This window comes from Pteropus vampyrus, unplaced genomic scaffold, assembly GCF_000151845.1.
Source record: "Pteropus vampyrus isolate Shadow unplaced genomic scaffold, Pvam_2.0 Scaffold122, whole genome shotgun sequence".
Lineage (NCBI taxonomy): Eukaryota > Metazoa > Chordata > Mammalia > Chiroptera > Pteropodidae > Pteropus > Pteropus vampyrus.
This window is the reverse complement of record NW_011888903.1, coordinates 1,816,958-1,841,868: the sequence shown is the minus strand read 5'-3', so window position 1 is coordinate 1,841,868 and position 24,911 is coordinate 1,816,958. Positions and strand designations below refer to the sequence as shown.

Here is a 24,911-nt window from a genome sequence, read left to right as displayed (position 1 = left end):
TGTTGTGTGTTTACCACCCAAAGTCCAGTTTCCTTCAGCTACCATACATTTGATCCCCTCTATACACTTCACCCTCCTCCTTCCCCCCTATATGTGACCCCTTTACCCTGTCTACCTCATCCCTCCTCTCCCACCCCCTAACCTCTGGTAACCACTAGTCTATAGTCCATGTCCATGAGTCTCTGTTTCTCCTGTTCATTTGTTGCTTTTAGATTTATATCCCACATATATAAACCTAACATCATGTGAGTTTTAAATTTTTCTGTCTGGCTTATTTTGCTTAGCATGATTATCTCGAGGTCCATCCATGTCACAAATGGCAGTATTTCATCTCTTCTTGTGGCTGAGTAATATTCTATTGTATATATGTACCACAGATTCTTTAGCCAATCATCTGTCATAGGACACTTCGGTTGCTTCCATGTCCTGGCCACGGTGAATAATGTTGCTATGAACATAGGAGTGCAAATATCTTTTCGAATATGAGTTTTAAAGTTTTGGGGATAAATACCCAGTAGAGGAATTGCTGGATCATATGGTAGATCAATTCTTAGTTTTTTGAGGAACCTCCATACTGTTTTCCATAGTGGCTGTACCAGTAGTGTATGAGGATTCCTTTTTCTCCATATCCACTCCAACTTTTGTCCTGTTGGTGATAGCTATTCTAACAGGTGTGAGATGGTATCTCACTGTGGTTTTGATTTGCATTTCCCTAATAGCTAGCAGTGTTGAGCATCTTTTCATATATTTGCTGGCTATTTGTATATCCCTTAGGGAGAAGTGTCTGTTCAGGTCCTCTGCCCATTTTTTGATTGGATTGTTTGCCTTTTTGCTGTTACTGAGTTGTATGAGTTCTTTGTATATGTTGGCTATTAGGCCCTTATCGGAGGCGTTGCTTGTAAATATATTTTCTCATTCGGATGGTTGTCTCTTTACATTGTTGATGGATTCATTTGCTGTACAGAAGCTTTTTAGTTTGATGTAGTTTCATTCCTTTCTTTTTGCTTTTACTTCCTTTGCCTTTGAAGTCAAATTTATAAAATCCTCTTTAAGTCCAAGGTCCTTGAGTTTAGTTCCTATGTTTTTTTCTATGCAATCTATTGTTTCAGGTCTTATATTCAGGTCCTTGATCCATTTTGAGTTAATTTTGGTGTGTGGTGATAGACAACAGTCTAGTTTCATTCTTTTGCACGTGGCCTTCCAGTTTTCCCAGCACCATTTATTGAAGAGGCTTTCCTTTCTCCACTGTATGTTTTTGGCTTTTTTGTTGAAAATTATCTGCCCACATAAATACGGGTTTACTTCTGGGCTCTCACTTCTGTTCCACTGGTCCGGCCACACTTTCTTTTGATTGGAGCATTTAATCCATTAACATTTAAAGTAACTGTTGATAGATATGTAGTTATTCCCATTTTATTATTCATATTTTTATTTTTTCTTTTTATTCTTAAGTCCCTTCAACATTTCCTGTAATACTGGCTTGATGGTGATGAACTTCTTTAGCTTTTGCTTGTCTGGGAAGTTCTTTATCTGTCCTTCGCTTCTAAATGATAGCTTTGCTGGGTAGAGTAATCTTAGTTGTAAGTCTTTGCTTTTCATCACTTTGAATATTTCCTTTTGAGGCCCTTATGCTCTGCAAAGTTTCTGTTGAGAAATCATCTGACAGTCTTATGGGAGCTCTCTTGTAGGTAACTAACTGCTTTTCTCTTGCTTTTAAGATTCTCTCTTTATCTTTAACCTTTGTCATTTTAATTATGTTTTGGTGTGGGCCTGTTTGGATTCATCTTGCTTGTCTGTTTCCTTCACCAGGATAGGAAATTTTCTGTCATTATTTCTTGAAATAGGTTTTCATTCCCTTGCTCTCTCTCTTCTCCTGCTGGTATCCTTATGGTGTGAATATTGGTACACTTGATATTGTCCCAGAGATTCCTTAAACCAGTGGTTGCCACCCTTTTTGGCCTGAGGGACCAGTGCCCAGGGGTTGGGGACCCTTGCCTTAAACTGTCCTCATTTCTATTTTTTTTGGGGGGGGGGCGTTTTTTCTTGTCATGGTTCTGATTAGGAGTTTTCTGTTACCTTCTAAGTCGCTGATTTGATCTTCTACTTCATCTAATCTACTGTTGATTCCTCCTAAGGTATTCTTCATTTGTGACTGGTTCTTTTTTATGTTTTCTATCAAAGTTCTCACTGAGTTCATCTACTCTTCCCCTAATTTCATTGAGCATTCTTATAATCAGTGTTTTAAACTCTGTATTTGGAAAACTGCTTGTCTCCATCTTGTTTGTTTCTTTTTCTGGAGCTTTGTTCTGTTTTTTCATTTGGAACATGTTTGTCTCCCCATTTTGGCTGCCTTCCTATGTTTGTTTCTATGTATTAGGTAGGGCTGCTATGTCTCCCAGTCTTAGTAGAATGGCCTTATACAGTAGGTGTCCTTTGGGGCCCAGTGGTGCAGACTCCCTGATTACCTGAGCCGGGTGCTCCAGGTATGTTCTTTGTGTGGGTCGTACATACCCTTCTGTTGTAGTTGAGCCTTGGTTGTTTTTTGCACGCCAGTGGGAGGCCTTGACCTTTAGGATGACTGGTTATGAGTACTGGCCATGACTACAGAGGAGGAGCTGTTGTGCAGGTACTGACTCTGGAGAGCAGGATTCGCTTTAACGGGGCTCTGGTCTGCCCATTCTGCCCTTTGGGTATGTCATCCTCAGCTGTGGCCCTGGGTGGTGCTTTAGCTTAGACTGAAGCTGGCTACCAGCCATGTAAGCAGGGGCTACCTGGCATGAGCTACGAAGCAATCTTCATGGCTGCCATCTGTACTGGGCTTGAATGTGCCTCGATAGTCCAAGCCCCACACTGAGGTCAGCTACCACTAGTACTGGGCTTGAGGCTGCTCAGCAAGAGGTATGGAGGATACCAAGGCCAGATGCTGCCTGTTTAGGTTTTGTGAACCTTTGAGCGATTTTAGGAAAGTCCACAGCATGAGCCAAGACAGGCTATTTGGAAAATCCACTGCACGTGGCTTGGGGGGGCCTGCAAGTTGGGTGGGATGCATTCTCAGGGAATTGCCAGGGTGGGGTGACTAGTGTTAGCCATGTTGATGGCGGCCACCTGTGTCTGTACACAGAGAAAGGGAAAGACTCAACAAAAGAATGAGGGCCTCTGCCAGCACTTGTCTTGGAGAAAGCTGCCCCTCTAGCCCTCTCCCTGAAGGCAGATAGCTCAGTTCCTCCCCCTTTGTTCTCGGCGCCTTTCAAGCTGGTGCTCCAGTGCTGGAACTCAGAGCAAATGAGTTTTTCAGTGAATAAGTCTTCGCATGGGCCCCTTAAGAGGAATGGTTGTGACTTCAGTAGCCATCTGTCTCAGCCACAGTGTTCACTGGTTGTCACAGCCAGAGGTGGTGGGGACTTCTCTTCCTGGCCCTGGAACCCTGGACTGGGAGCCCGGTGTGTGGCTGGGACCCTTCACTCCCTCAGGGAGATCTCCGCAGCCAAGATACCCCTCTTGATTCTCAACTACCTCACGCGAGTGTGGGACCAGACTGTTTCACGTCTCTGCCCCTCCTACCAGTCTCAAGGTGGCCTCTTCTGTGTGTCCCTAGTTGTAGGACTTCTGTTCAACTTGATTTCAGGTAATTCTCAATGATGATGGTTCTGTAGTTTAGTTGTAATTTTGATGTGGTTGTGAGAGGAGGCAAAGCACATTGTTTACCTACTCTGCCATCTTGACCGGAAGTCCTGTCTTCATCTTTTGCATGCCATTGGTTAAATTTGTGATTTTATAATTTCTTGGTCTGGAATACAACCATCATATTCTTACGGGAAAATGTTATGGAGTAGCTGCTAGAAAACATTGTGGTGAAAATCAACTATTGCTTACTTGGGAAGTTATGATAAAGAAAGCACAATCCTTGTCTTTGCTGTATCTTCTGCAAAGATGAAGATCATTTCAGCAGTCAGACTGTTGACATTCCAGAAAATGTGGATATCACTTTGAAGAAATGTTCAGTTACTGTGAAGGGCCCCGTAGGCACCCAGCAGAGGGACTTTAATCACATCAATGTAGAACTCAATCTCCTTGGAAAGAAAAAGAAGAGGCTTCAGAGTTGACAAATGGGGAGAAATAGAAAGGAACTGTCTCCTGTTCTCACTATCCGTAGTCATGTATAGAACACAATTGAGGGTGTTACACTGGGCTTTGGTTACGAGATGAGGCCTGTGTATACTTATTTCCCCATTAACGTCATTCTTCAGGAGAATGGTTTTCTTGTCGAAATTCGAAATTTCTTGGGTGAAAAATATGTCCACAGGATTTGGATGTGGTCACATGTTGCTTGTTCAGTATCCCAAGCACGGAAAGATGAATTAATTTTTGAAGGAAACGGCATTGAACTTGTATCAAATTCAGCTGCTTTGATTCAACAAGCCACAACAGTTAAAACAAGGATATCAGATAATTTTTGGATGTTATCTGTGTTTCTGAAAAATAAACAGTTCAGCAGGTTGATGAATAAGGTCAGTTGCCCAGCTACAGAAACTCCATGTCAAATGATTCCTCAAACTTATTTGTGATATTTTAAAGAGGCAATAAAAGTTTTGTAGTGATTTGGAAGGGGAAAAAAACAACAATCTCTTTTCAGAGTCTGAATTCTCATTTGAATGGTTTAAGTAGTTAAGATGGGGGTGAGGTGAGTATCCAGTTAATATCCCAGAAGCATGGTCATTTATTTTGAGGCCTTTAAAACCACTCTTAAAGTCTGAGGGACTTAAGTTCTTTGATATTTAAGTAGGAAATACTTGGTTTATTCTTTATTCTCATAGTTTACTCTTTTTTTGCATGGGGGAAAGCAGTAATAAGGATGTCATAATTGTTTAATAATTTAAGTTATAGTTTTTGCATTCATAGAAAAATTGAATTCAGAGTGAAAATTTTCTAAACTTCTCATTCTGGAATCAGAATTTTAGAAAGATAGGATACTTCCAATCGATTTAGCCTAACTTTACTTTTAAGAAGAAACAAATATTGAGAAGTGATGGAGGTTAACCAAAAGTGGTAGTTGTCAGAATAGAAATTTGCACTTGAGGTTCCCAGCAAAATCACAGAGAAAGTAATGGTCCCTTTGCTAACTCAGTGATTCTTAAGGATCATTGAATTCTGTTGTGATATGGTTATATACTAGTTGCTCTTTTTCTTGCAACAAATTCAAAGGAAGCATTTTTACTACCAAAGCAGCTGCAGCCCATTGAGACCTAGAACAGCGAAATAGGGAAAATGTTAGGAATTCTCATTCCATCCTTACGGTTCTGTCTTTACTTTCTTTAAGTAGAATGTAAAATTGGTAAATTTAGAGGGCAGCGTTTGAATATTTTATATGTACCAAAGACTATGCTAAGTTATCTCTTTGGCTCTTACAGCCTTAACAGTTGAGCTTTACCATTTCATAACATAGGTGAAGAAATTAAGTAACTTGGACTTTGTTTTCAGTTGTATTTAATCTAAAGTGCATATTCTGGGGATTCTAGGCAAGATGTCATACTGGGGAAGCTCCATTTTTCAAATACATGGAAATGCTAGATTAAAAAAAATTTTTTTTTTTTAAATACATAGCTGAACTTGAAAGCAAGAAGGAGGAATTTTCAGGTGCCTGAAATGGAAAAATGACTCAAAATCATAATAGAAAACAGAAATTGAAGCCCTGTTCTAAAAGTAAAATAGATACTCCTTATGTGTATGTAAGCTTTAATGCAGTAATGGAATCCACAGGCCCAGCAATGGCAGAGAGCTGAGTTCAGACCAGGAAGAGTCTTAATTATTCATGAATGGGGCCAAAAAAAAAAGTTCATCTTTCAACCTAGATTTATATTTCTTGGTATATCTTTTTCCTATCCTTTATTCTCAACCTTTTTAGTATCCTTTTGTGGTCTCTTTTCAAGTATATTGCTGAATCTTATTTTTATCCAGCCTCAGAGATGCTTATATTTTGATTAATGGGTTTAGTCCATTTTCATTTATTGTGATAACATTTTGGAAATTACTTATATTCTATTTACTATACTTCTATTCATTTTCCAGTTTATTAAATATGTGTGTGTGTGTGTGTGTATACACACGTGTGTGTGTGTGTGTGTGTGTGTGTGTGTGTGTGTGTGTGTGTATCTTCCCTCAGAGGAGGCAAGTACTTAAACCACTTTCTCACTTTAGTCTCTGTCCCACTCCAGATTCCCCAATTTCCCAACAGCCATGTTAGGTAGAATTTTAGTTCTTGGTTGTCAGGGGTGTTCTTCAAACATCCATCCATTATTTTTCTTTTTATGTGAAATATACTTTATTAGGTTATTTATTCCTATTCCTATATATCACATAGTATCTTCATAGATTTATTTCAATTCTAGAGTGTCTACTTAAAAGCAATTTTCAAACAGGGTGTTTATATGTAAACATTCTAAGGTCTTTATTATGCCTGAAATAGCAGTATTTAACCCTCACTTTAAAGTGATAGCTTAGTTTGATTAAAGGTTTTGGGTTTGAAATTCTTTTTCTTTAACATATTGAAAATATTACTACATTTTTTTTTTTTTGCCTCTGGCGTTGCTTTTCGAAAGTTCCAATGTCAGTTTGGTTTCCTTTCCTGTGCGTGTGACCTGCAGTTCCTCTTTAAAATTTTGATTTTTTTCTTTACCTTTTTCATTTTATAATGAGTCTGGGCGTAGTTCCTTTTTTGTCTTGTTTGGCACTTGGAGTCATATTCATTCAGCGAATACTTATTTATTGGGAGTTTGCTGTGTGCCAGGATGTATTCCAGACACTTTAATCTGAGATCTTTTACCTTCCCTCAGTTCTGGGAAATTATTGGGTATTTTTTCAAATATTTTGTTTTCTCCATTTTTCTCTTCCTGGGAATTTTATTATAATGATTCTGTCACTTCTAAGTTTTCTTCTCCATATCTCTTAAGTATTTTCCTCTTTATTTTTGTATCCCTTTCTGATGCCTTCTGCAAATATCCTCTACCTGATCTTCTAGGTCACTAATTCGTTCTTAGGCTTATCTGTTCTATTATTTATATAATCTGTAGAGTTCTTTATTTCAACTATTATACTTTCATACTGTGTATTTTTTCTTGGCTCTGTTTAGTCCTACTGCATATAATGAATCTTATCTCTTTGAGGATTTTAAACACTTTAAAAAACTCTTCATGTGTCTATTCTATTAATTCTTCATATAGTATAGATGGTTTAGTTCCAGGTTTAGACTTTATTCTAATCTAAATTCAATGGGAAACCAATACAGAAATTAAGCAGGGCAGCAGTATCATCTGATTTTTAGTTTTAAAAGCTCATGGTGGAGTGAGGGATGTTCCCAGATCTCTCCCCTTGAAATAACAATAAGCCAAACATCTGAAACTCAACAAAAACACCCAACCTGCACACAAACACGTCTGAGCATGGGATCTGCGAATAATAGCTACCATAGGAGTTGGGCAGTAGACTGGGAGAAACAAAGAAGCTGCCTCTGGCATCCATAGCTCCCTGCAGGAGGAGGGAGAGAGAAGATATTGCAGCAGGTTCTCTTAACAGCCAAGCCTAAGAAAGCTGTGAGCTTCACATAGCAGCAGGGCCCAGGGATCAAGGTAAAAAGAGAACTGGAGGCAGCAGAGAAGCAACAGTTGATTATTACCAGCTGTGGTTACAAAACATGAGGCTGAGCTGCAGTCCCCATCTCCCAACCCGGAAGGCCCCTCCCCCAATATTCGCCAAGCCCTGACACTGCAGAACCCCCAGGGGAATCTGAGCAAATGCTAACAAAACTGTCACTAACATTGACAGGGACCGAGACTTAGGGTAGCTAGCATGATTGAATATTTGTAAGAAAAAGAAGGCATTATTAAGACTTTATATAAAGCAGGGATCGAAGAGGCTTAGACACCATCTACTGGAAACCAAAAGAAAAATGCTATCTTAGCAATAGGCTAAAGAGAAACCGTTTTATAATAAATAATCTTCATTCTGGAAAAGAAGCAGAATACACTTCCATTAATGCCCAGGCAGAGAAATAGTCCATTAAACACCATGAACAACCAAGGTGACAACCCAGCTCAGAAAGAAGGAGAAAAATTTCCAGAAAATAAGCTTAAAGACAGAGAAATATGCAACTTAAATGACAGAGAATTCAGGATGGTACTTCTGAAAAAACTCAGATCCAAAACAATTCATATCAACAATTTCAGGAATTGGAAAAAACAACTAGATCAACAGAATGAATTTTTTAAGCAAGGCGATTGAAACCATCAAAAAGAACCAAATAGAACTAAGTTCTGGAGATGGAGAACACACTGAAAGAGATGAAAAATTAAATAACAAGCTTGGGAAATAGAGTTTTCCAAATGGAGGAAAGGGTCAGTGATATCGAAGACAGAAATCTAAAAATAAATCAGAAGGAAGAAGAGAGGAACCAAAGAATGAAAAATAATGAAAGAGAAGTACAAGAACTAGCTGATACCATCAGAAAAGGCAATAAGAATAATGAGCATCCTTGAAGAGGAGGAAAAGGAGCAGAGATTAGAAAGCAATTTTCAGACAAATAGTTGAGAATTTTCCAAATTTAAGGAATGAACTGGAGCTTAGAATTCAAGAAGTCAAGAGAAGACCCAATTATCTCAACCCCAAAATGCCTCCTCCAAGACACATTGTATTAAAATTATCAAAAATCAATGACAAAGAATTCTCAGGGCAGCCAGGGAAAGGAAGATGGTAACCTATAAAGGAAAATCCATTAGATTATCATTAGACTTCTCAGCACAAACCTTATAAGACAGAAAGTGGAATCAAATATTCAAACTATTAAAGGAATTACCAGCCAAGAATAATGTATCCAGAAAAGCTCTCCTTTAGATATGAAGAAGAAATAAAAACCTTTCCAGACATAAAAATTTGAGTGAATTCTCCACTATGAGGCCTGCATTACAGGAAACTCTGAGAGGAGTCAGCTCACCTAAAACAAAATGACAAAAATATATAACTACAAGTAAGGCAATTAGCAGGCAGATAGAAACAGAGGAGTGCCACCCTTATTAAGAACAGGGCATTACAAGCTTAAGCAAAAAGAAGAAATTTGATATTGCAAGATAGTAGATAGTAACCAACGTTCAGCATGCCTAGGGACAAATTGAGACAACGATAACAAAAGGATAGGATTCAAAGATCCAAATTCACAAAGGAATGGAGATAAGGCACACGCGGAAGAAAATGAAGGACCGTATATATATAACTATCCTCTATATATTCGTGGTGGTAACCACACGCCAAAGATTCAAAACTGAAGTATGTAACAGAACAAGAAGGACCAGAGGGAAAATCCACAAAACCCAACCAAAATGAAAAAGAAAAACAAACACACACACACAGGACAAGAAAGCAATGGAAACACGGAGCTACCAGAAAGCAGAAGATAAAATGGCTATAGGAAAACCTGATATTTCAGTAATCACCCTAAATGTAAATGCACTGAACTCACCAATGAAAAAGCACAGAGTTGCAGATTGTTTCCAAAAACAAAACAACCATATGCTGCTTCCAGGAGACACATCTCAGCTCCAAAGACAAATATAGACTCAAAGCGAAAGGGTGGAATATGATATTTCAAGTGAATGGCATTCGGAAAAAAGTAGTAGTGGTACTAATATCGGACGAAATAGACTTCAAAATAAAAAAGGCAAAGGAAGATACTGAGGGACACTTCATAATGATAAAGGGAATCGTACACCAAGAGGACATAACACCGTTAATATCTATGCTCCCAATCAGGGAGCTCCGAAATATATAAAGCAATTACTAATACGACTAAAGGGAGAAACAGACCAAAAAACTGTCGTAGTAGGGGACCTAAATACCCCACTGTTGAATATGGACAGATCATCCAAAAAGAAAATCAATAAGGAAATAAAATCCTTAAAGGACACGTTAGACAAACAGTTGACATTTACAGAGCCTTTCATCCCAAAATAGCTGCTTACACATTCTTCTCTAGTGCACATGGAACATTTTCAAGGATTGACCACATTATTGGGGCACAGAGATAACCTCAACAAATATAAGAGGGTTGAAATCATACCAACCATATTCTCTGATCATAATGTTTTGACACTAGAGATCAACTGGAGAACTTTGGAGAAAACCATGGTGGGGACAAGATTTGAGTTAGAGATAAAGGCTGTAGGTGACAAAATTCAATGTAAAATAGTGACTGGGAGATGTGTAGGCGCTTGCTATGAAAAGGGTTGAAGGAAATGTTGCTTAATGGTTCCCAACCCATTAAAATTAGCTGGAGAGCTTTTTTTATACCCATTTCCTGTTTAGGAAAAAAAATGGAGATTAAACAACATACTAGTGAAGAATAACTGGCTCAGAGAAGAAATAAAAAGAGATCAAGAGATACATAGAAACAAATGATAGTGATAGTACAACATATCAATACTCTGCCAGCATTAATTTGATTTTACATAAACACACTCTTTGAGGCCGAAACAAATCTAACTGGTTTTCAATGTGAAAATAAAATATAAAATATAAAAACTCTTCTTGGAGTTATTTCTAAACAGAACTGTCTCTAATCCTAATGTAACAAATGTATATGATGATCAGTATTTAACAGCTTTTATCGTGTGGTAAATTTCAAAGCATGGAACAACGCGAAGCAGAACATCTAGGATTTGGCATTTTCAGCAATGGAAAATTACTATATTTTGTAAATGGAGATACCACCACTAAAAACAGAATGCTATACATAGAATGATGTCATTTGTTTCCAAAGACTATTGATGTACTAGAGTGATGCGAAAATAATAATAAAAGCGAGATATTTCATGACGAACTTTAGGAGTAAGGTTAGGACTCTGAGTTATCTTAAATGCAACTGCAAGCGCCATCAGCAAGTATTCTTGGGGCAAACGGGAAATGGGTTAAATAACCTTTAACTTTAGAATAGTTTTAGATTTACAGAAAAATTGCAAAGGTAGTACACAGAGTTCCCATATACCAGTTTTCTTTATTATTGTCTTACATTAGGTCCGTACGTTTGTCATAATTGATACACCAACATTAATACATGATTAAATTACATACTTTATTCAGATTTTTACAGTTTTTACCTTATGTCATTTTTCTGTTCCAAGATCCTAGCCAGGATGCCATATAACCTTTAGTCATCATGTCTCTCAAAACTCCTCCTGTGATTAGACAGTGGTTATGTGTTTTGGGAAAGAAGATCACATAGTTAAGTGCTATTTTCATTACATTTTTTCAAGGGCACACACTGTCAACATGACCTACCACTGTTGATGCTAATTTTGATCACCTCACTGAGATAGTATTTGTCAGATTTTTCAAGTTATTCTTTTTTCCCCTCTCCATACTCTGTTCTTTGGAAGGAAATCACTCTATGCTAGCCCACCATTAATTGAGTGGGGAGTTAGGCTCCACCTCCTTGAGAGCAGAATATCTATATAAACTACCTAGAATTCTTCTTCCTGGAAAATTTGTTCTCTCCTATTTTTTAAATTTGTTCAATCATTTATATCAGTATGGGCACACAGATATTTATACCTTGGGTCATAACCCAATTCTACTTATTCTGTTGCTCAAGTGTTCTGACTGGGACTTCTTTTGGTTGACACCTGTATCTCTTTGAGTTTATATATTTATGTATATTTTTTAACATTTCCTTACTTTCTGGCAATAGGAGAGTCTCCAGACTCATCTTGTATATTTTCTCCTTTTGTCTGTAGGATCAGACCTTTCTCTAAAGGAGCCTTTGTTACTTTTATTGAAGAAAGATACTAGTAACCAGGATCTTGGTGTTAGATGTGCTCCTTGCTACTGGGGTGTTGTGGCTTCTGGGCTCACTTATTTGACATATGAAGAAAATGTATGTGTATATACTAATTCTTTATATACATATCTATAAATATTTTTGCGTATAATCATCTGTTTCTACATTAAGCTAAACATGAGTACATATTGATAACCTCAGACAGTAACACATTACCACATTCCAACCTTCTTCTGACTTGCCGGTCAGCAATCTCCCACTCCAACAGTGAGAAACCTGGCTCCCACTATTCACTATCCATTTACTCAAGTGTTCATTTATAGAATACATGTATAGTGGTTTCAGAATTGTTAACCTGTACCACCGAGGAGCTTTTTTTAATTGAAATAAAATTCACATAACATATAATTCACCATTTTAACCGCTAAAGGCTCAAAAACTAGAATCTCAAAATACAGAATTTTCTTTAGTTTTTAGGGAATACTGTAGATTTTCACTGTTACAAGTGCAATCTACATGCCTGTAGCATACAACTTCACAAATGCTATTATCTTTTTCTGTTCTCCGAAGTTCTCTAGCCATACTGCCAGCTTTTTTTCTCATGCCTATCTTGCATGTAAGTCTACTGGGAGTCTTCTCTCTTTCTTGGATTTTTTTCCCTTAACCCTTCCTCCTTTTATCACGTGGAGTAGTTTTTCCCCACAAAGTCTTGTCAGTTCCTTCCTGAGGAGCTTTTCAAAGCATCTTTTCAGCAAAGTTTGGCCTCTTCCTATGGGTGATTTTGTACTCTCAGCTAAGAAGATAAAACTTTCTCCAAATTATTAGCCTTAGGATGAAGGGTAATTTATAAACAAAAAAGAACAACTTCCTAACGTTTCCTGGAGAGTCAGTTTAGTTATTATACTAAGAAGTCTGACTGTCAAGCAAGACTTGGCATCATTGCAGGTTACCTCAGCTTTCAAGAAGGACACTTATCTATGTGTCACCATTTTTGTCGAGTTGTGTTGTTTTATTCTGCGATTCTTGTTACTAAATTATAACAGCGTTTAGTGACACTGCTTCTTACTACATCTGTTATAATTGTTTGTTTAAACTTTACATTGTGGGTAGCGATATGCATTTTTATCAACAGTAGTTTATGGCAGATTTCCAGTAACTGGACTTACTAGGCATGAGTGCATTGTGTCTCAAAAAATGAATTGTGCATAGTGTTCCAAAAAATGAGTTGGTCATACTCCTTTCTCTAAAGCAAATGGATATATAACCCAAGAAAATTAGTTCGTAGAATTTATCTTTTTCTACTGGAGAGGATTGGGTGAGGTATGTGGATGGTAGGATCTTTTTAACCACCTTAGATAGGTCAAGAGATTTGAGATATGGTAATTTTCTTCCAGTTGTGTGATTCTCCATCCCCCAGCATAAAAAGTGCCAAGCTCTGGAACCTAGAGATCCCAATAAAGGAGGGTTTGAAAAACACAGCTTGGAAAATTGTCTTTAAAGTTTTATTTAAATATAAAAGTATATAATAATATATTAAAATATTGTTTTATATAAAAACAAAATATAACATTTAAATCATTTTCTACTTAGACTCTAAAAGAAGGAGAAATGTAAACTGGTTTGCAAGCTTCTATTGAGACTATTTTAATTTAAAACAAAAACAAATTTTCTCTTTAAGATAGAAGAGAAAAGCATTCCAGAGAAGTTAGTGTTAACAGTTATAATTAAGAGGTAATGGCAAGAAACTAATAGTTGCTCTGTATACTTCTTAGAAAAAAAGGGAAACCAATCTAGGAGAAGAAAGTTATCGAGCATTTGTGGCATAACAGTCGGTATATGGTATTGGGAAAACTGGATATGCACATACAAAAGAATAAAATTGGATCATTATGCCATACACAAAAATTAACTTGAAATGGTTTAAAGGCCTAAATGTAAAACCTGAAACCATAAAATTCCTACATGAAAATGGGGAAAGCTCCTTGACTTTGGTCTTGAAGGTGATTTCATGGATATGACACCAAAAACACAGGCGACAGAACAAGTGGCACTGCATCAAATTAAAATCTTCTATAGAGCAAAGGAAACAACAAAATGAAAGATCAACCTATGGCATGGTAGGAAATATTTGCAAAGCATACATATCATAATGGGTTAATATCCAGATATATACGGGAATCATACAGCTCAATAGCAAAAAATAAATAGTCTGATTTAAAAATGGGCAAAGGATCTGAGCAGACATTTTTTCCAAGAAAGATATACAAATAGCCAAGTATATGAAAGGTGCTCAAGATATTAATAATCAGGGAAATTCAAAAGCACAACGAAATATCACCTTACACTTGTTAGGATAGCTGTTATCAAAAAGACAAAAGATAGCAGGTGTTGGTGAGGGTGTGACCAAAAAAAAGTCCCTTGTACACTATTGGTAGGAATATAAATTGGTGTAGCCAATATGGAAAACAGTATGGAGATTCTTCAAAAAATTAAAAACAGCTGCCATCTGATCCAGCAATCCCACTTTCAGGTGTCTGTTAAAATATAGTTACAAATGGAATATTATTCAGCCATTAGAAAAAAGGAAGACCTACCATTTGTGACAACATGGATGAACCTGGAGGACATTATGCTCAGCAAAATAAGCCAGAAAGAGAAAGACAAATACTTTATGATCTCTCTTATATGTGGAATTGAAAAATTAACTCTCAGAAGCAGAGTAGAATGGTGATTGCCAGGGGCTAGGAAATAGAGGAAATGGGGAGATAGTGGTCAAAAGGTACAAATTTTCAGTTAGAAAATGAATAAGTTCTGGGGATCTAATGTATAGTGTGGTATACAGTGTAGTTAGTAATACTTTATTGTGTACTTTAAATTTGCTTAATAGAGTAGATCTTAAGTTTTCTCACCACAGAAAATGTGAGATGATGAGTGTATTAATAATTAGCTTGATTGTGGTGGTAATCATTTCACAATGTATACGCATATCAAATCATCACATTGTCACTTAAATATATACAATTTTTGTTTGTCATTTACACCTCAATAAAGCGGAGTGGGGGGGTTGATGACAGCAGACAACCTTGTCTCATTGTTGATCTTAAGAGAGAAAGTATTCAAGTTCTGTTTCATTATTAGTTTCTCGAGAGTTGTTTGTCATTAATGGGTGTTAAATTTCATCAGATGCTTTTTCTGTATCTTTTGAGATGATCATTTGTTGTCTTGTTTTTAGTCTGTTATAGTGAATTACTTAGATTGCTTTTCAAACATTATGCTGACCTTGAGTTCCTGAGATAAATCCCAGTTGGTCCTTTTTTATCTATAGCTGGATTTGATTTTTTAATATTTTGTTGAGGATTTTTTTGTATATAATAATAAGATATATCAGTCTGTAGTTTTCCTATAAAAGGCATATTCCGGTTTTGGTATGAGGGTATTGATGGCCTCATAAAATATTTGTCTCTTTTTCAGAAAAGTGTGTAGAATTGGCATTATTTCTTCCTTACGTGTTTTGTAGAATTCACCATTGAAGTCATTTGGGCCTGGAGTTTTTTGTTTTTAAATATGAAATCAATATCTTTAATAAATATCGAGCTATTGAGATTGTTTTCTTTAGTAAGCTTGGTAGTTTGTGCCTTTCAAGGACTTTAAGTTGTTGAGCTTATTTGTATAAAGTTGTTTATAATATTTCTTTATCGTCCTTTGTATTTATAGGAGCTATAGTGATGTTTCCTCTTTCATTGTTGATTTTGTTATGTAGGTCTTCTCTTTTACTTATAATAGGTCTGGCTAGAGATATGTAAATTTAATTGATCTTGTTAAAGAACTGTTTTTCAGTTTTATTGATTTGTCTTTTTTTTTTAATTTGGATATATTCCTGTTACCTTTCTATAATTGGTTCTGGTTTAATTTTTTTTATTGTGTTTGAACAAACTATATGATTGTAATTTTAAAAAATTTATTACATTTGTTTATGCCCCATTATGTGGTCTATCTGGTATATTCTGTGTGTCCTTGAAAAGAATGACCATCTTGGGCACATTTTTCTGTAAATGTCAGTTAGATCTGGTCAGTTTGAATTAGTGGCATTTTTTCTGTTTTTCCTTGTTGATTTCCTGTCTTAATTGGGCGAGCAGTTGAAGCCTCTAACTGTAATTGTGAATTTGTCTGTTTCTGTCAGTTTTATCAGTTTTTGCTGCTTGCATTGTGAGGCTCTGTTGCTAGTTTTATACACAATTAGGGAACTGACTCTTTTATCAGTATGTAATATATAATATCCTCTTTGCTCCAAAATCTATTATGTCTTAATATAGTTGCTGTAGCTTTCCTTTTATTAGTTTCTTCATGGCATATCTTTTTTTCATTTTTTAACTACCTGTTTCCTTATATTTGAAGTGAATTTCTTGTTAGTACCATATACTTTGGTCACTTTTTTCTCTCCTTCTGACAATCTCTGTTTTTTAATTGGTATGTTTAAACCATTTGCATTTCATATAAATATTGATGTGCTTGGATTAGGCCTATTGTTTTCTTATTGTTTGTTCTTTCTGGTTTTCATTACTCAGTTTTTCTTTTCCTGCCTTCTATTGGGTTAGTGTATTTTAAAGTATTTCATTTTAATTTACCTAACATGAATTTTATTATTTCTTTGTATAAATTTGCGTAGTGGTTGCTATAGTAATTACAATAGAAATTGTGAGTCTAGAACCTACCTATGTATTAAATATTTAATATTTGTTGATTGAAGTAAGATTTTTGGAACCTTATTGTGACTTGTTGTTAGTGCTGAAATTTTCCAAGTAAAGTTTTTGAAAAACAGCGCAAGCTTTTCCTAACATGTCTATTAATATAATATATTGTTATGTATAATTTTCTCAAAAAATATTGATTACACTTCTTTATTCACCAGTAACTGCTTGATCTACAAAAGAGATACTGCTTTATCGTCATAGTCTCTCTTAGGCTAACGCTTATTGATATTATGCAGCTCAGTTTTGCTTTTGAGTCAGAATTTTTCTGTTATATGACTCAAAATTCTAACTCTGTAAGCTTTACACAGAACTAGCTTTTGAAGACAGTGCTATGTTTAAATGATTCTGTTTATATGGTCATATTTGAAACAGTAAAATGACCGCAGAGTAAATTCTGCTTCTCATGTGTAGTGTCAAAAAGTGTATTTTTTCAGGTTTGTTTCCTTCTCTATTAAAATGAAAGATTTGATTTGAACTCTGGCAGGTTTTTTTTTTGTGTTGGAATATACTGTATTTTGACTATATCCAGGTTAATCTAGTTTTGATCATTTACAAATTAACTCAGTTCATTTGAGGGATTCTTGGGGTTTTTTTTTTTCTATCAAAACCAAACATTTTAAAGCACCAGTAGATAGAATATTTTACTAATCTTCTATCTAAGTATTAATAATTCACTTAGATACTAGAATGTAGCTTACTTGGACCTGTAAATCCATGTAGGAAATGTAAAGCATGAAATAGTTAAAATTAGGCTTGTCCTGTTTGTGGTTGTGGTTCAAGTCATGCTCTGGTTGTCCAGCAGCCTCAGTCTAGCCCTGTACTCTGCAATCCAGCTTCCTGTGATAATAGGAACGTTGTATATCTGCACTTTATAATATAGTAGCTACTTAATTTTAGTTTAAGCTTCAACAACCACATATGGTTAATAGGTCACCATACAGCAATACAGGTCTAACCTCATGATGTCCCATTTACATTTAAAACCCCCTTCTTGGTATTTTTTCTGGACCTCTCAAATGTAAGCATAAGCTTTTAAGAGGATCCTTGCCCTATTAAGTTAGCTTGCAGAGCTGGAGACAGAAGACTGAACAAATTGGAAAGAAAATGATACACGAAGTAATAATTATAGTTACAGTATAAGGATTAAATCAGTGAATAGGGTGATAAAGTGTCTAAATGCCTGGGGGATGTCTGGAGTTCAGTGAAGGAAAATAAACTACTCAAGGGATTTTAAGCAGGAAAGGCTTAATAAATTTAATTTAATTTAAAAATAGAATTAAATGTTGTAAAATTACCAATCAGATCTATCAGATTCTTGGTTGGATCTTTAGAAATAACTGCCATACCAGTGCAGAACTACTAGAGAATCTACTAGGACTTTCTGCCTCTAGAGCCATGCTGGAATGACAGACTCGTTGCCACTGCTTCCACTTTGACTGCTGCTAGTTACCCAGAAAAGTAGAGGTTGAATATTAGCCTAGCGAAGGTGGGAAGAAATGTAAAAGCAGTTCTGTTTTTCTTTTCAGTGACAAGCTGAATGGACCTGAACAAGAGAACTTTAATTAGAAACTCAAATTATTCAACAAAAACTTATTTTAGGTTAAGATAGCTTCTCTGAAAAAATAAATTATCTTATAGAGACAGAGAAAACCAAATTGTACTATTGCAAATTGCACTAAATTGCATAAATAGCAGGTTTTATTGTGTACATAAACAAATAACCCTTATATATCCATTCTTTACAGATCCAGGATGAGAAGACTGATAAAAGAAGAAGCTAGCTGAAGAGCTATATAAGATGCCCAAATCTGGGTTCACAAAACCAGTTCAGAGTGAAAATTCTGACAGTGACAGCAATATGGTAGAAAAACCATATGGAAGAAAGGTATATGATTATACTAAAAATTTGTTGACTTTCTTCGAACTGGGAGAAGATTCCCAATTTAGTATTTTTAATCATTACTCATAAAGTAAAATGTATGGATGCCAGATAAATCCAAACCATTTATCTAAGCTCTTTGGAAATAAATTGGGTTCTTGTGGACAAAGATAGTTCTTTATTCCCTAAGATAACACAGTTACTAAGATCGTACAATTACTTAAGAAATACTCTCCACCCTCACCGTACGGGTGTGTGCATGTCTCCCTCTCTCTCCATCTCCCTCCTCCCCACTCCCCATAATAGATAATGCTTTATAGAATTGTTGTGACAGTGAAATGACATAAGTATTGTGTTTAATACAATGCTTGGTGCATAGTAAGTGCTCAATTAATGTTAACAGTTTTTGTTAGTTGTTAGACATTGCCAGTGACCTGTGTTTCTATCTTTTTACATCTATCCTTCTTCATTCCAATTCAGTTTCAACCCTCAAAACCTTCATTTAGACTCTACAATTGTCTCCTAATTGATCTCACTATCCCTAGTCTCTCCTTTATCTAGTTAGTCTTACACATTATCTTTGAATTTTTCTTTTTTTCGTTTTGTTTTTTTAAGTCTTTTTTCCCCTAAGCCATTTTCTTCTTGAAAGACATCTGGAATTTTTCCCATTTTTGGCTTTTATGAGTAAAGCTGCTATGAACATTTGTTCCAAGTCTTTTATTAACAACTTTATTGAGGTATAATTTATGTACCATAAAATTTACCCGTTTACAATTCAGTGATTTTTAGTAAACTTTGAGTTGTACAACCATCATTACAATCCAGTTTAGACCATTTCCATCACTACTAAAAGGTTCTCATGCCTATTTACAGTCAGTCAGTTCCTATCCCAACCCTCAGACAACTCTAAATCTGCTTTTAAAATCAAGAAGTGTAAGTTTTCAACTTCCTTTTCAAAAATTGTTTTGCCTATTTAGAATCCTTTGCATTTCCATATGAATTTTAGGATTAGCTTGTCAAAAAACAAGAACAAAACAAAACAAAACAAAAAAAAGCCTGCTGATATTTTAATAGAGATTTTACTGAATCTGTAGATCACTTTGAATATTATTGCCATCTTAACAGTATGTCTTCCAATCCATCCCCCTCAGAATATATCTCCATTTATTTAGATCTTCAATTTCTCTAAGTAATGCTTTGTAGTTTTCAGTGTACAAATCTTGCACTTCGGTTGTTAAATTGTTTATATTTTTTTTATTTTGGATGCTACTGAAGATAATTTCTTTTTGGATTTTTCATGACTAGTATATAGAAATACAGTTGATTTTTATTTGGTGATCTTATATCCTATGACCTTACCGAACTCATTTATTGGTTCTAAAATTGGATTCCTTAGGATTTTTTACATGTGAGATGAGGTCATCTGCATATAAAGATAATTTTACTTGTTTTCCAATATGGATATTTCTATTTATTTTCCTTGCTGACTGCACTGGCAATCTCTGCCTTTTGATTGCAGTGTTTAATCTACTCACATTTAATATAATTATTGGTAGGGTTGGATTTATATCTGCTGTTTTGCTCTAAGTTCTTATGTTTCATGTCTTTTTTTGTTTCCCATATATGCTGCCTTTTTAATAAATATTTTTCAAAAATATATTTTTCGGTACTATTTAAATTTCTGTGATTTTTTAAAAATATATTTCTTGAATTAATAATCTTAAAATGTTGATCTAGGATTATGTACATCTGAATTACTACAGGTTAATATTGACTTAATTCCAGTAAATTATAGAAACCACTCCAGTATATAGCTCCATTTCATCCCCTTCTTTTGTGTTATCTGTGTAATTAAGATTACATCTGCATTTGTTATTAACCCAACAACAGAATGTTATAATTACTGTTTTATACAATCTTCTAAAGAAGTAACAGGAGAAAATTGTTTTTACCTGCAGTTTTACTAATTTGGGCATTCTTAATTTCTTCCTATGGATTTAAGTTACTGTCTGCTGTCATTTCCTTCCAGTCTAAGAATTTTTCTTAGTATTTACTAAAAGGCAGATTTTCATCCATGATTTCTCTCAGTCTTCATTAATCTAGGAATATCTCAATTTTTATCATTTTTTAAAAAACAACTTTATTAAAATATTCACATACCATACAACTTGCTCAAAGTGTAAAATTTAATAGTTTTTAGTGTATTTACAGAGTTATGCAATCATCACTACTATCAATTATAGAACATTTTCACCCAAAAAAGAAACCCTGTTTACCCTTTACCAGTCACGCCCCATTCTGTGCCCAACTTTCACAGCCCTAGGCAACAACAAACCTACTTTCTGTCCATATAGATTTGCTTATTCTGGATATTTCATATAAGTGAGGTTATTCAATAAGTGATCTTTTGTGACTATTTGCCCTTATTTTCAAAGGATAGTTTTTGTTGGATACTAGACTTATTAGTTGATTTTTTTTATTAGATTAAATGTCATCCCATTTTTTTTTTTCTTGCTTTAAATGTTTCTGATGAGAAGTCAGCTGTTAACTGTTTTGTGCCCCTGTCCTGCTGAATATTTTTTTATTTCTGCTTTCTCTTTTGTCTTTAAACAATTTGTAATGTGTTTGGATCCCTTCGTGTTTATCTTATCTAGGTTTTTTTGAGCTTCTTGGATCTGTAGATTTTTTTGTGAAATTTGAGATATTTCATTTACCTTTTTTTTTGCTATCTCATCTGCTATTGAATATATCTAATGCATTTTCAGCTGCTCTTTTCAAATCCAGTATTTTCATTTGACTCTTTTTGTAATTTTTTTAATTAATATTTTCTATTTGATGTCATTGTTGTCATATTTTAATTTGTTAAACATTGTTTTCTTTCTTTCTAGTCTTTGTCACATCTAGTCCCTGGGTCCACTCAGAGAAGTTTCTCTTGCATACATTTCTCTTGCTTTTTTGTATGTCTTAATTTTTATTGAAAACTTGGACATTTTAGGTCATATCTTGTAGCAGCTCTAGATTCTCATTGCCCACCTGAAAGTTGTAATTGTTGCTAGGGTTTTGTTTATTTGTTTGTTTGTTTTTAGTAAAATGTCAGGGGTTTATCTGCTGGTCTCCATTTTTTTCTTGCTTCCTAGGGGTTGCCTCTGTATTTGCATAGATAAATAAGCAGCCATTGATTGGTCAGAGGTTGTACTCAAACATCATGAGCCAAAAAGACTTTCTTTCATCTTCTGCTGACAGTTGTATGTGCGTTGGGGAGTACATTCAACGTTCAGGCATTTTTTAAATCTGCCGTGGCATTTACTTGATGCTGGGCTCAACCAGATCTTCCCTTTGCTTGTTAGATAAGGATGTGTAGATCTCCCTTGCACACACATACAGCCTCCTCAGTGAAGGATCTGTGGAGAGTTTAGCCCTTCTTTGGTCTTCCCCAGGCATTTACATAGCTTCCCTGTCAGCCAGGGATATGTGGCAGTCTTATCTAACGCCCCTGTGTCTGTCTAGTTTTTTACAATCTCTCTGTTAAATTTCTGTCTTATCCACCAGCATTGCTCCCCCACAGCAGGACCACAACCTTAGAGTAAGAAGACTGTGTTCTCCCCTTTTCTATTTCTTTCCTTGTTTGCTATTTTTATCAACGATCCGGCTGGGTGCGGGTTTTTGGGCACACCAATTCAGTTCGACACTCTGGCAGCTTCACCAGCTTCACCCTGGTAGCACTTCCTGTAATCTTTTAACATTGGCCAGGGAATGAGAGCAACCCCAGGCAAGAACGCCGAAGATGCTCACTGTTCTTACCCATAGTTCAGCAGTTTTTGTTGAAGGAAATGCTTCTCAATTTCTTGTTTACTTTTATTCAATTTATAGAGTGTTGAAATAGTTGTATTTTACAGTTTTGTCCAGGTTTATAGTTGTTTTTTGTGGATATAAGTTGCTAATATCGTCATTCCACCATAAAAATTTTCCCAAATGTATTTTAATATGCAAATGTGACAGATCTTAAGGAGAGTGATTTCATTAATCTATTCATTTTATCCAACAAACCTTCTATGGAATTCCTATTGTGTTATGTGCCTCTCCTCTGACCCTTGGAATAAAACATTGAGTGGTTAAGACATGGTCTGAATCTTTATGAAGACTCTTAACTAATTACCTATGTGTCTGAAGTGTTTTACTCTCAGGACGCCTTGATAGTCTTCAACATGAGAGGATCTCAAAGAGTTTTTTTTAAATATGTGGGTATATCTGTTGATATTTACAATACCAGAAGTTAAAACTTAGAAAAAATTTAAATATTTATTATTTGGTTTTAAATATAGTAAAACTATTACATGTTAATATACACACAGCATATTCTTAAGAAAAACTATTTACAGGCATTCCTCAGAGATACTGCGAATTGGGTTCCAGACCATCGCCAAAAGAGGCTACACGAATTTTTGTCTTCCCAGTGCATATAAAAGTTATGTTTACACTATACTGTAGTCTGTTAAGTGTGCCATAGCATTAGGTTCAAAAAAATGTATGTACCTTAATTAAAAACTACTTTATTGCCAAAAAAATACTATCACCTGAGCCTTTGATGAATTGTAATCTCTTTGCTGGTGGAGGGTCTTGCTTCTATGTTGATGAAAACACTATCTGCAAAGCACAGTAAAGCAAAAGGACAATAAAATGAGGTATGTCTGTATTCTAAGACAAAAAGTATTAGTGAGAAATGTGTCATTGATTTTCCAAAAACTTTAATGTCTGGCTTCACAGAAGATAACCAGATTCTCATCTTCTTCTGTATTCAGTATGTTCAGGTATCATTTGTCATGTATTCTCAAGAAACTTCAAATATACATTCTTGAGAGAATGGGAGAGAAAAGTATAACAACATTGTAGGGTTATTGTGAGCATGTTTCTGATCCTGGGATGGTCTTACAGTAGAATAGATACTCTGGTTTCTGAAGGATGAATAATATGTAATCAATAGGAAAGTGAGAACAAAGGGTAGTCGAAGCAGAAGATGTAAAAAAGACATGAATCTGTACTGTAGTGCATATGAAAATCAAATGTAATCCGTGAAGGGTATAAGATAGGAGATGAGCATTAGATAGAGGCCAGTTCATTTTGGCTTTGTCTTCCTTGCTAAGGATCTTGGAATTTATCCTGGAGCCAGTGAGCCAGAAGGGAAAGGACATAATAGAGACCAGTTAGAATGTTATTTAAAAATATAAGCTAAGAGCAGTGTGGGCAGTGGCTATGGGGACGGAGAAAAGTTGGTGGATCTAAAAGATGTTGAATGAATTAAATTTACTTGTGTATGTAGAAAGAGTAGTCTGAGCCCTAGTTTGGGCCTACTCTCTCAAGTTGATTGGACTATTCCCTGAGAGGGACTTTACGAAAAGAAACTGGTTGCTTTGAGAAGAATGTTTGGTGTGTACTTGTTGAATTGAGTTGGCCATCAGAACATCTAAGTAGAAGTATTGATACAGTTAGATATGAATCTAGTGCTCAAAACAGCTAGATTGAAATAAATATATGAGGATTTGTGGAAGAGTAACCTATAGGTATGGAAGTGTCACCCAAAGAGACTGGGGCAAGAATGGAGGAGCATATACCCTGAGGAATTAAAGTACTTTAGGAGGAATAGAGAAACTGGGAGTGAGGACGACAGAGAAAACCTAGAGAGGATACACAGAGAAGAATGGCTAAGGGAATATCTATGCCAGATGCCACAAAGGTTAACAGCAAAAATGAGGCCATTTGGATTTTTTCAGTTGAGACACCTTAAAATGACATTGGTAAAAGTAATTTCTGTAGAGTTGTTGGGACAAAATATAGTGTTAGATTTGAGGAAAGAATTAGAATTTTTATTTCTAAATGTTTAAATGTAATAAAGGTTGCATCTTTGAAATTATACCTGGACTGCTTGATGTTAGTTTTTGGGTTTGAGTGTATAAGGGTAAACTTGTTGGGTACTTTGTGTATATATATCTTTTGAAAGCTGCCAGTAACTATACAGTTAGGTACTTTGTGTATATATATCTTTTGAAAGCTGCCAGTAACTATACAGTAGTGCCAGAGCATTGCCAGGTCACAGAAGTGTGATTTCTTAAAAGTATAGAGACAAGAGCAAAAAATAAACACTTTTTATTAACATACTTCTATTAAAAATATGGTTTAGGTAAGTTAAGAATACATATTAATCACTAGATTTATAAAATAAATAGAATATAATACAGATTCCTCATTTATTAACTTTTGCTTTACCTAAAGGGATTTATTTAACTGTTCTCAGACTCTGTTTAATCATTCACTGTTTTTTCAAGATCACATGTTTGGATATGGATCACAATGTCTTCTGAGGTGCATGTTTACTGCCATGTTTTGGAATTTTTCAAGCAGCTTGACATCAAAACATGTTAAAAATAATTTTCTTCAGTTTTAAATAGATATTTGACTGCTTAGTTGC

General features: G+C 35.4%; 1 protein-coding gene and 1 pseudogene across 4 annotated transcripts in view; both read left to right on the top strand.

The window, feature by feature from the left end:
• ANKRD12 (ankyrin repeat domain 12) overlaps positions 1–24,911 on the top strand; it is a 118,453-nt gene that overhangs the window by 12,621 nt on the left and 80,921 nt on the right. For all 4 annotated transcript variants that reach the window (XM_023534185.1, XM_011366162.2, XM_011366163.2 and 1 more), the window contains exon 2: positions 18,315–18,454. In XM_023534185.1, the coding sequence (XP_023389953.1) occupies positions 18,368–18,454 (87 nt within the window). In that variant the 5' untranslated portion in view covers positions 18,315–18,367. The remainder of the gene's footprint in view (positions 1–18,314; positions 18,455–24,911) is intronic.
• LOC105296203 lies at positions 3,891–4,831 on the top strand (annotated as a pseudogene).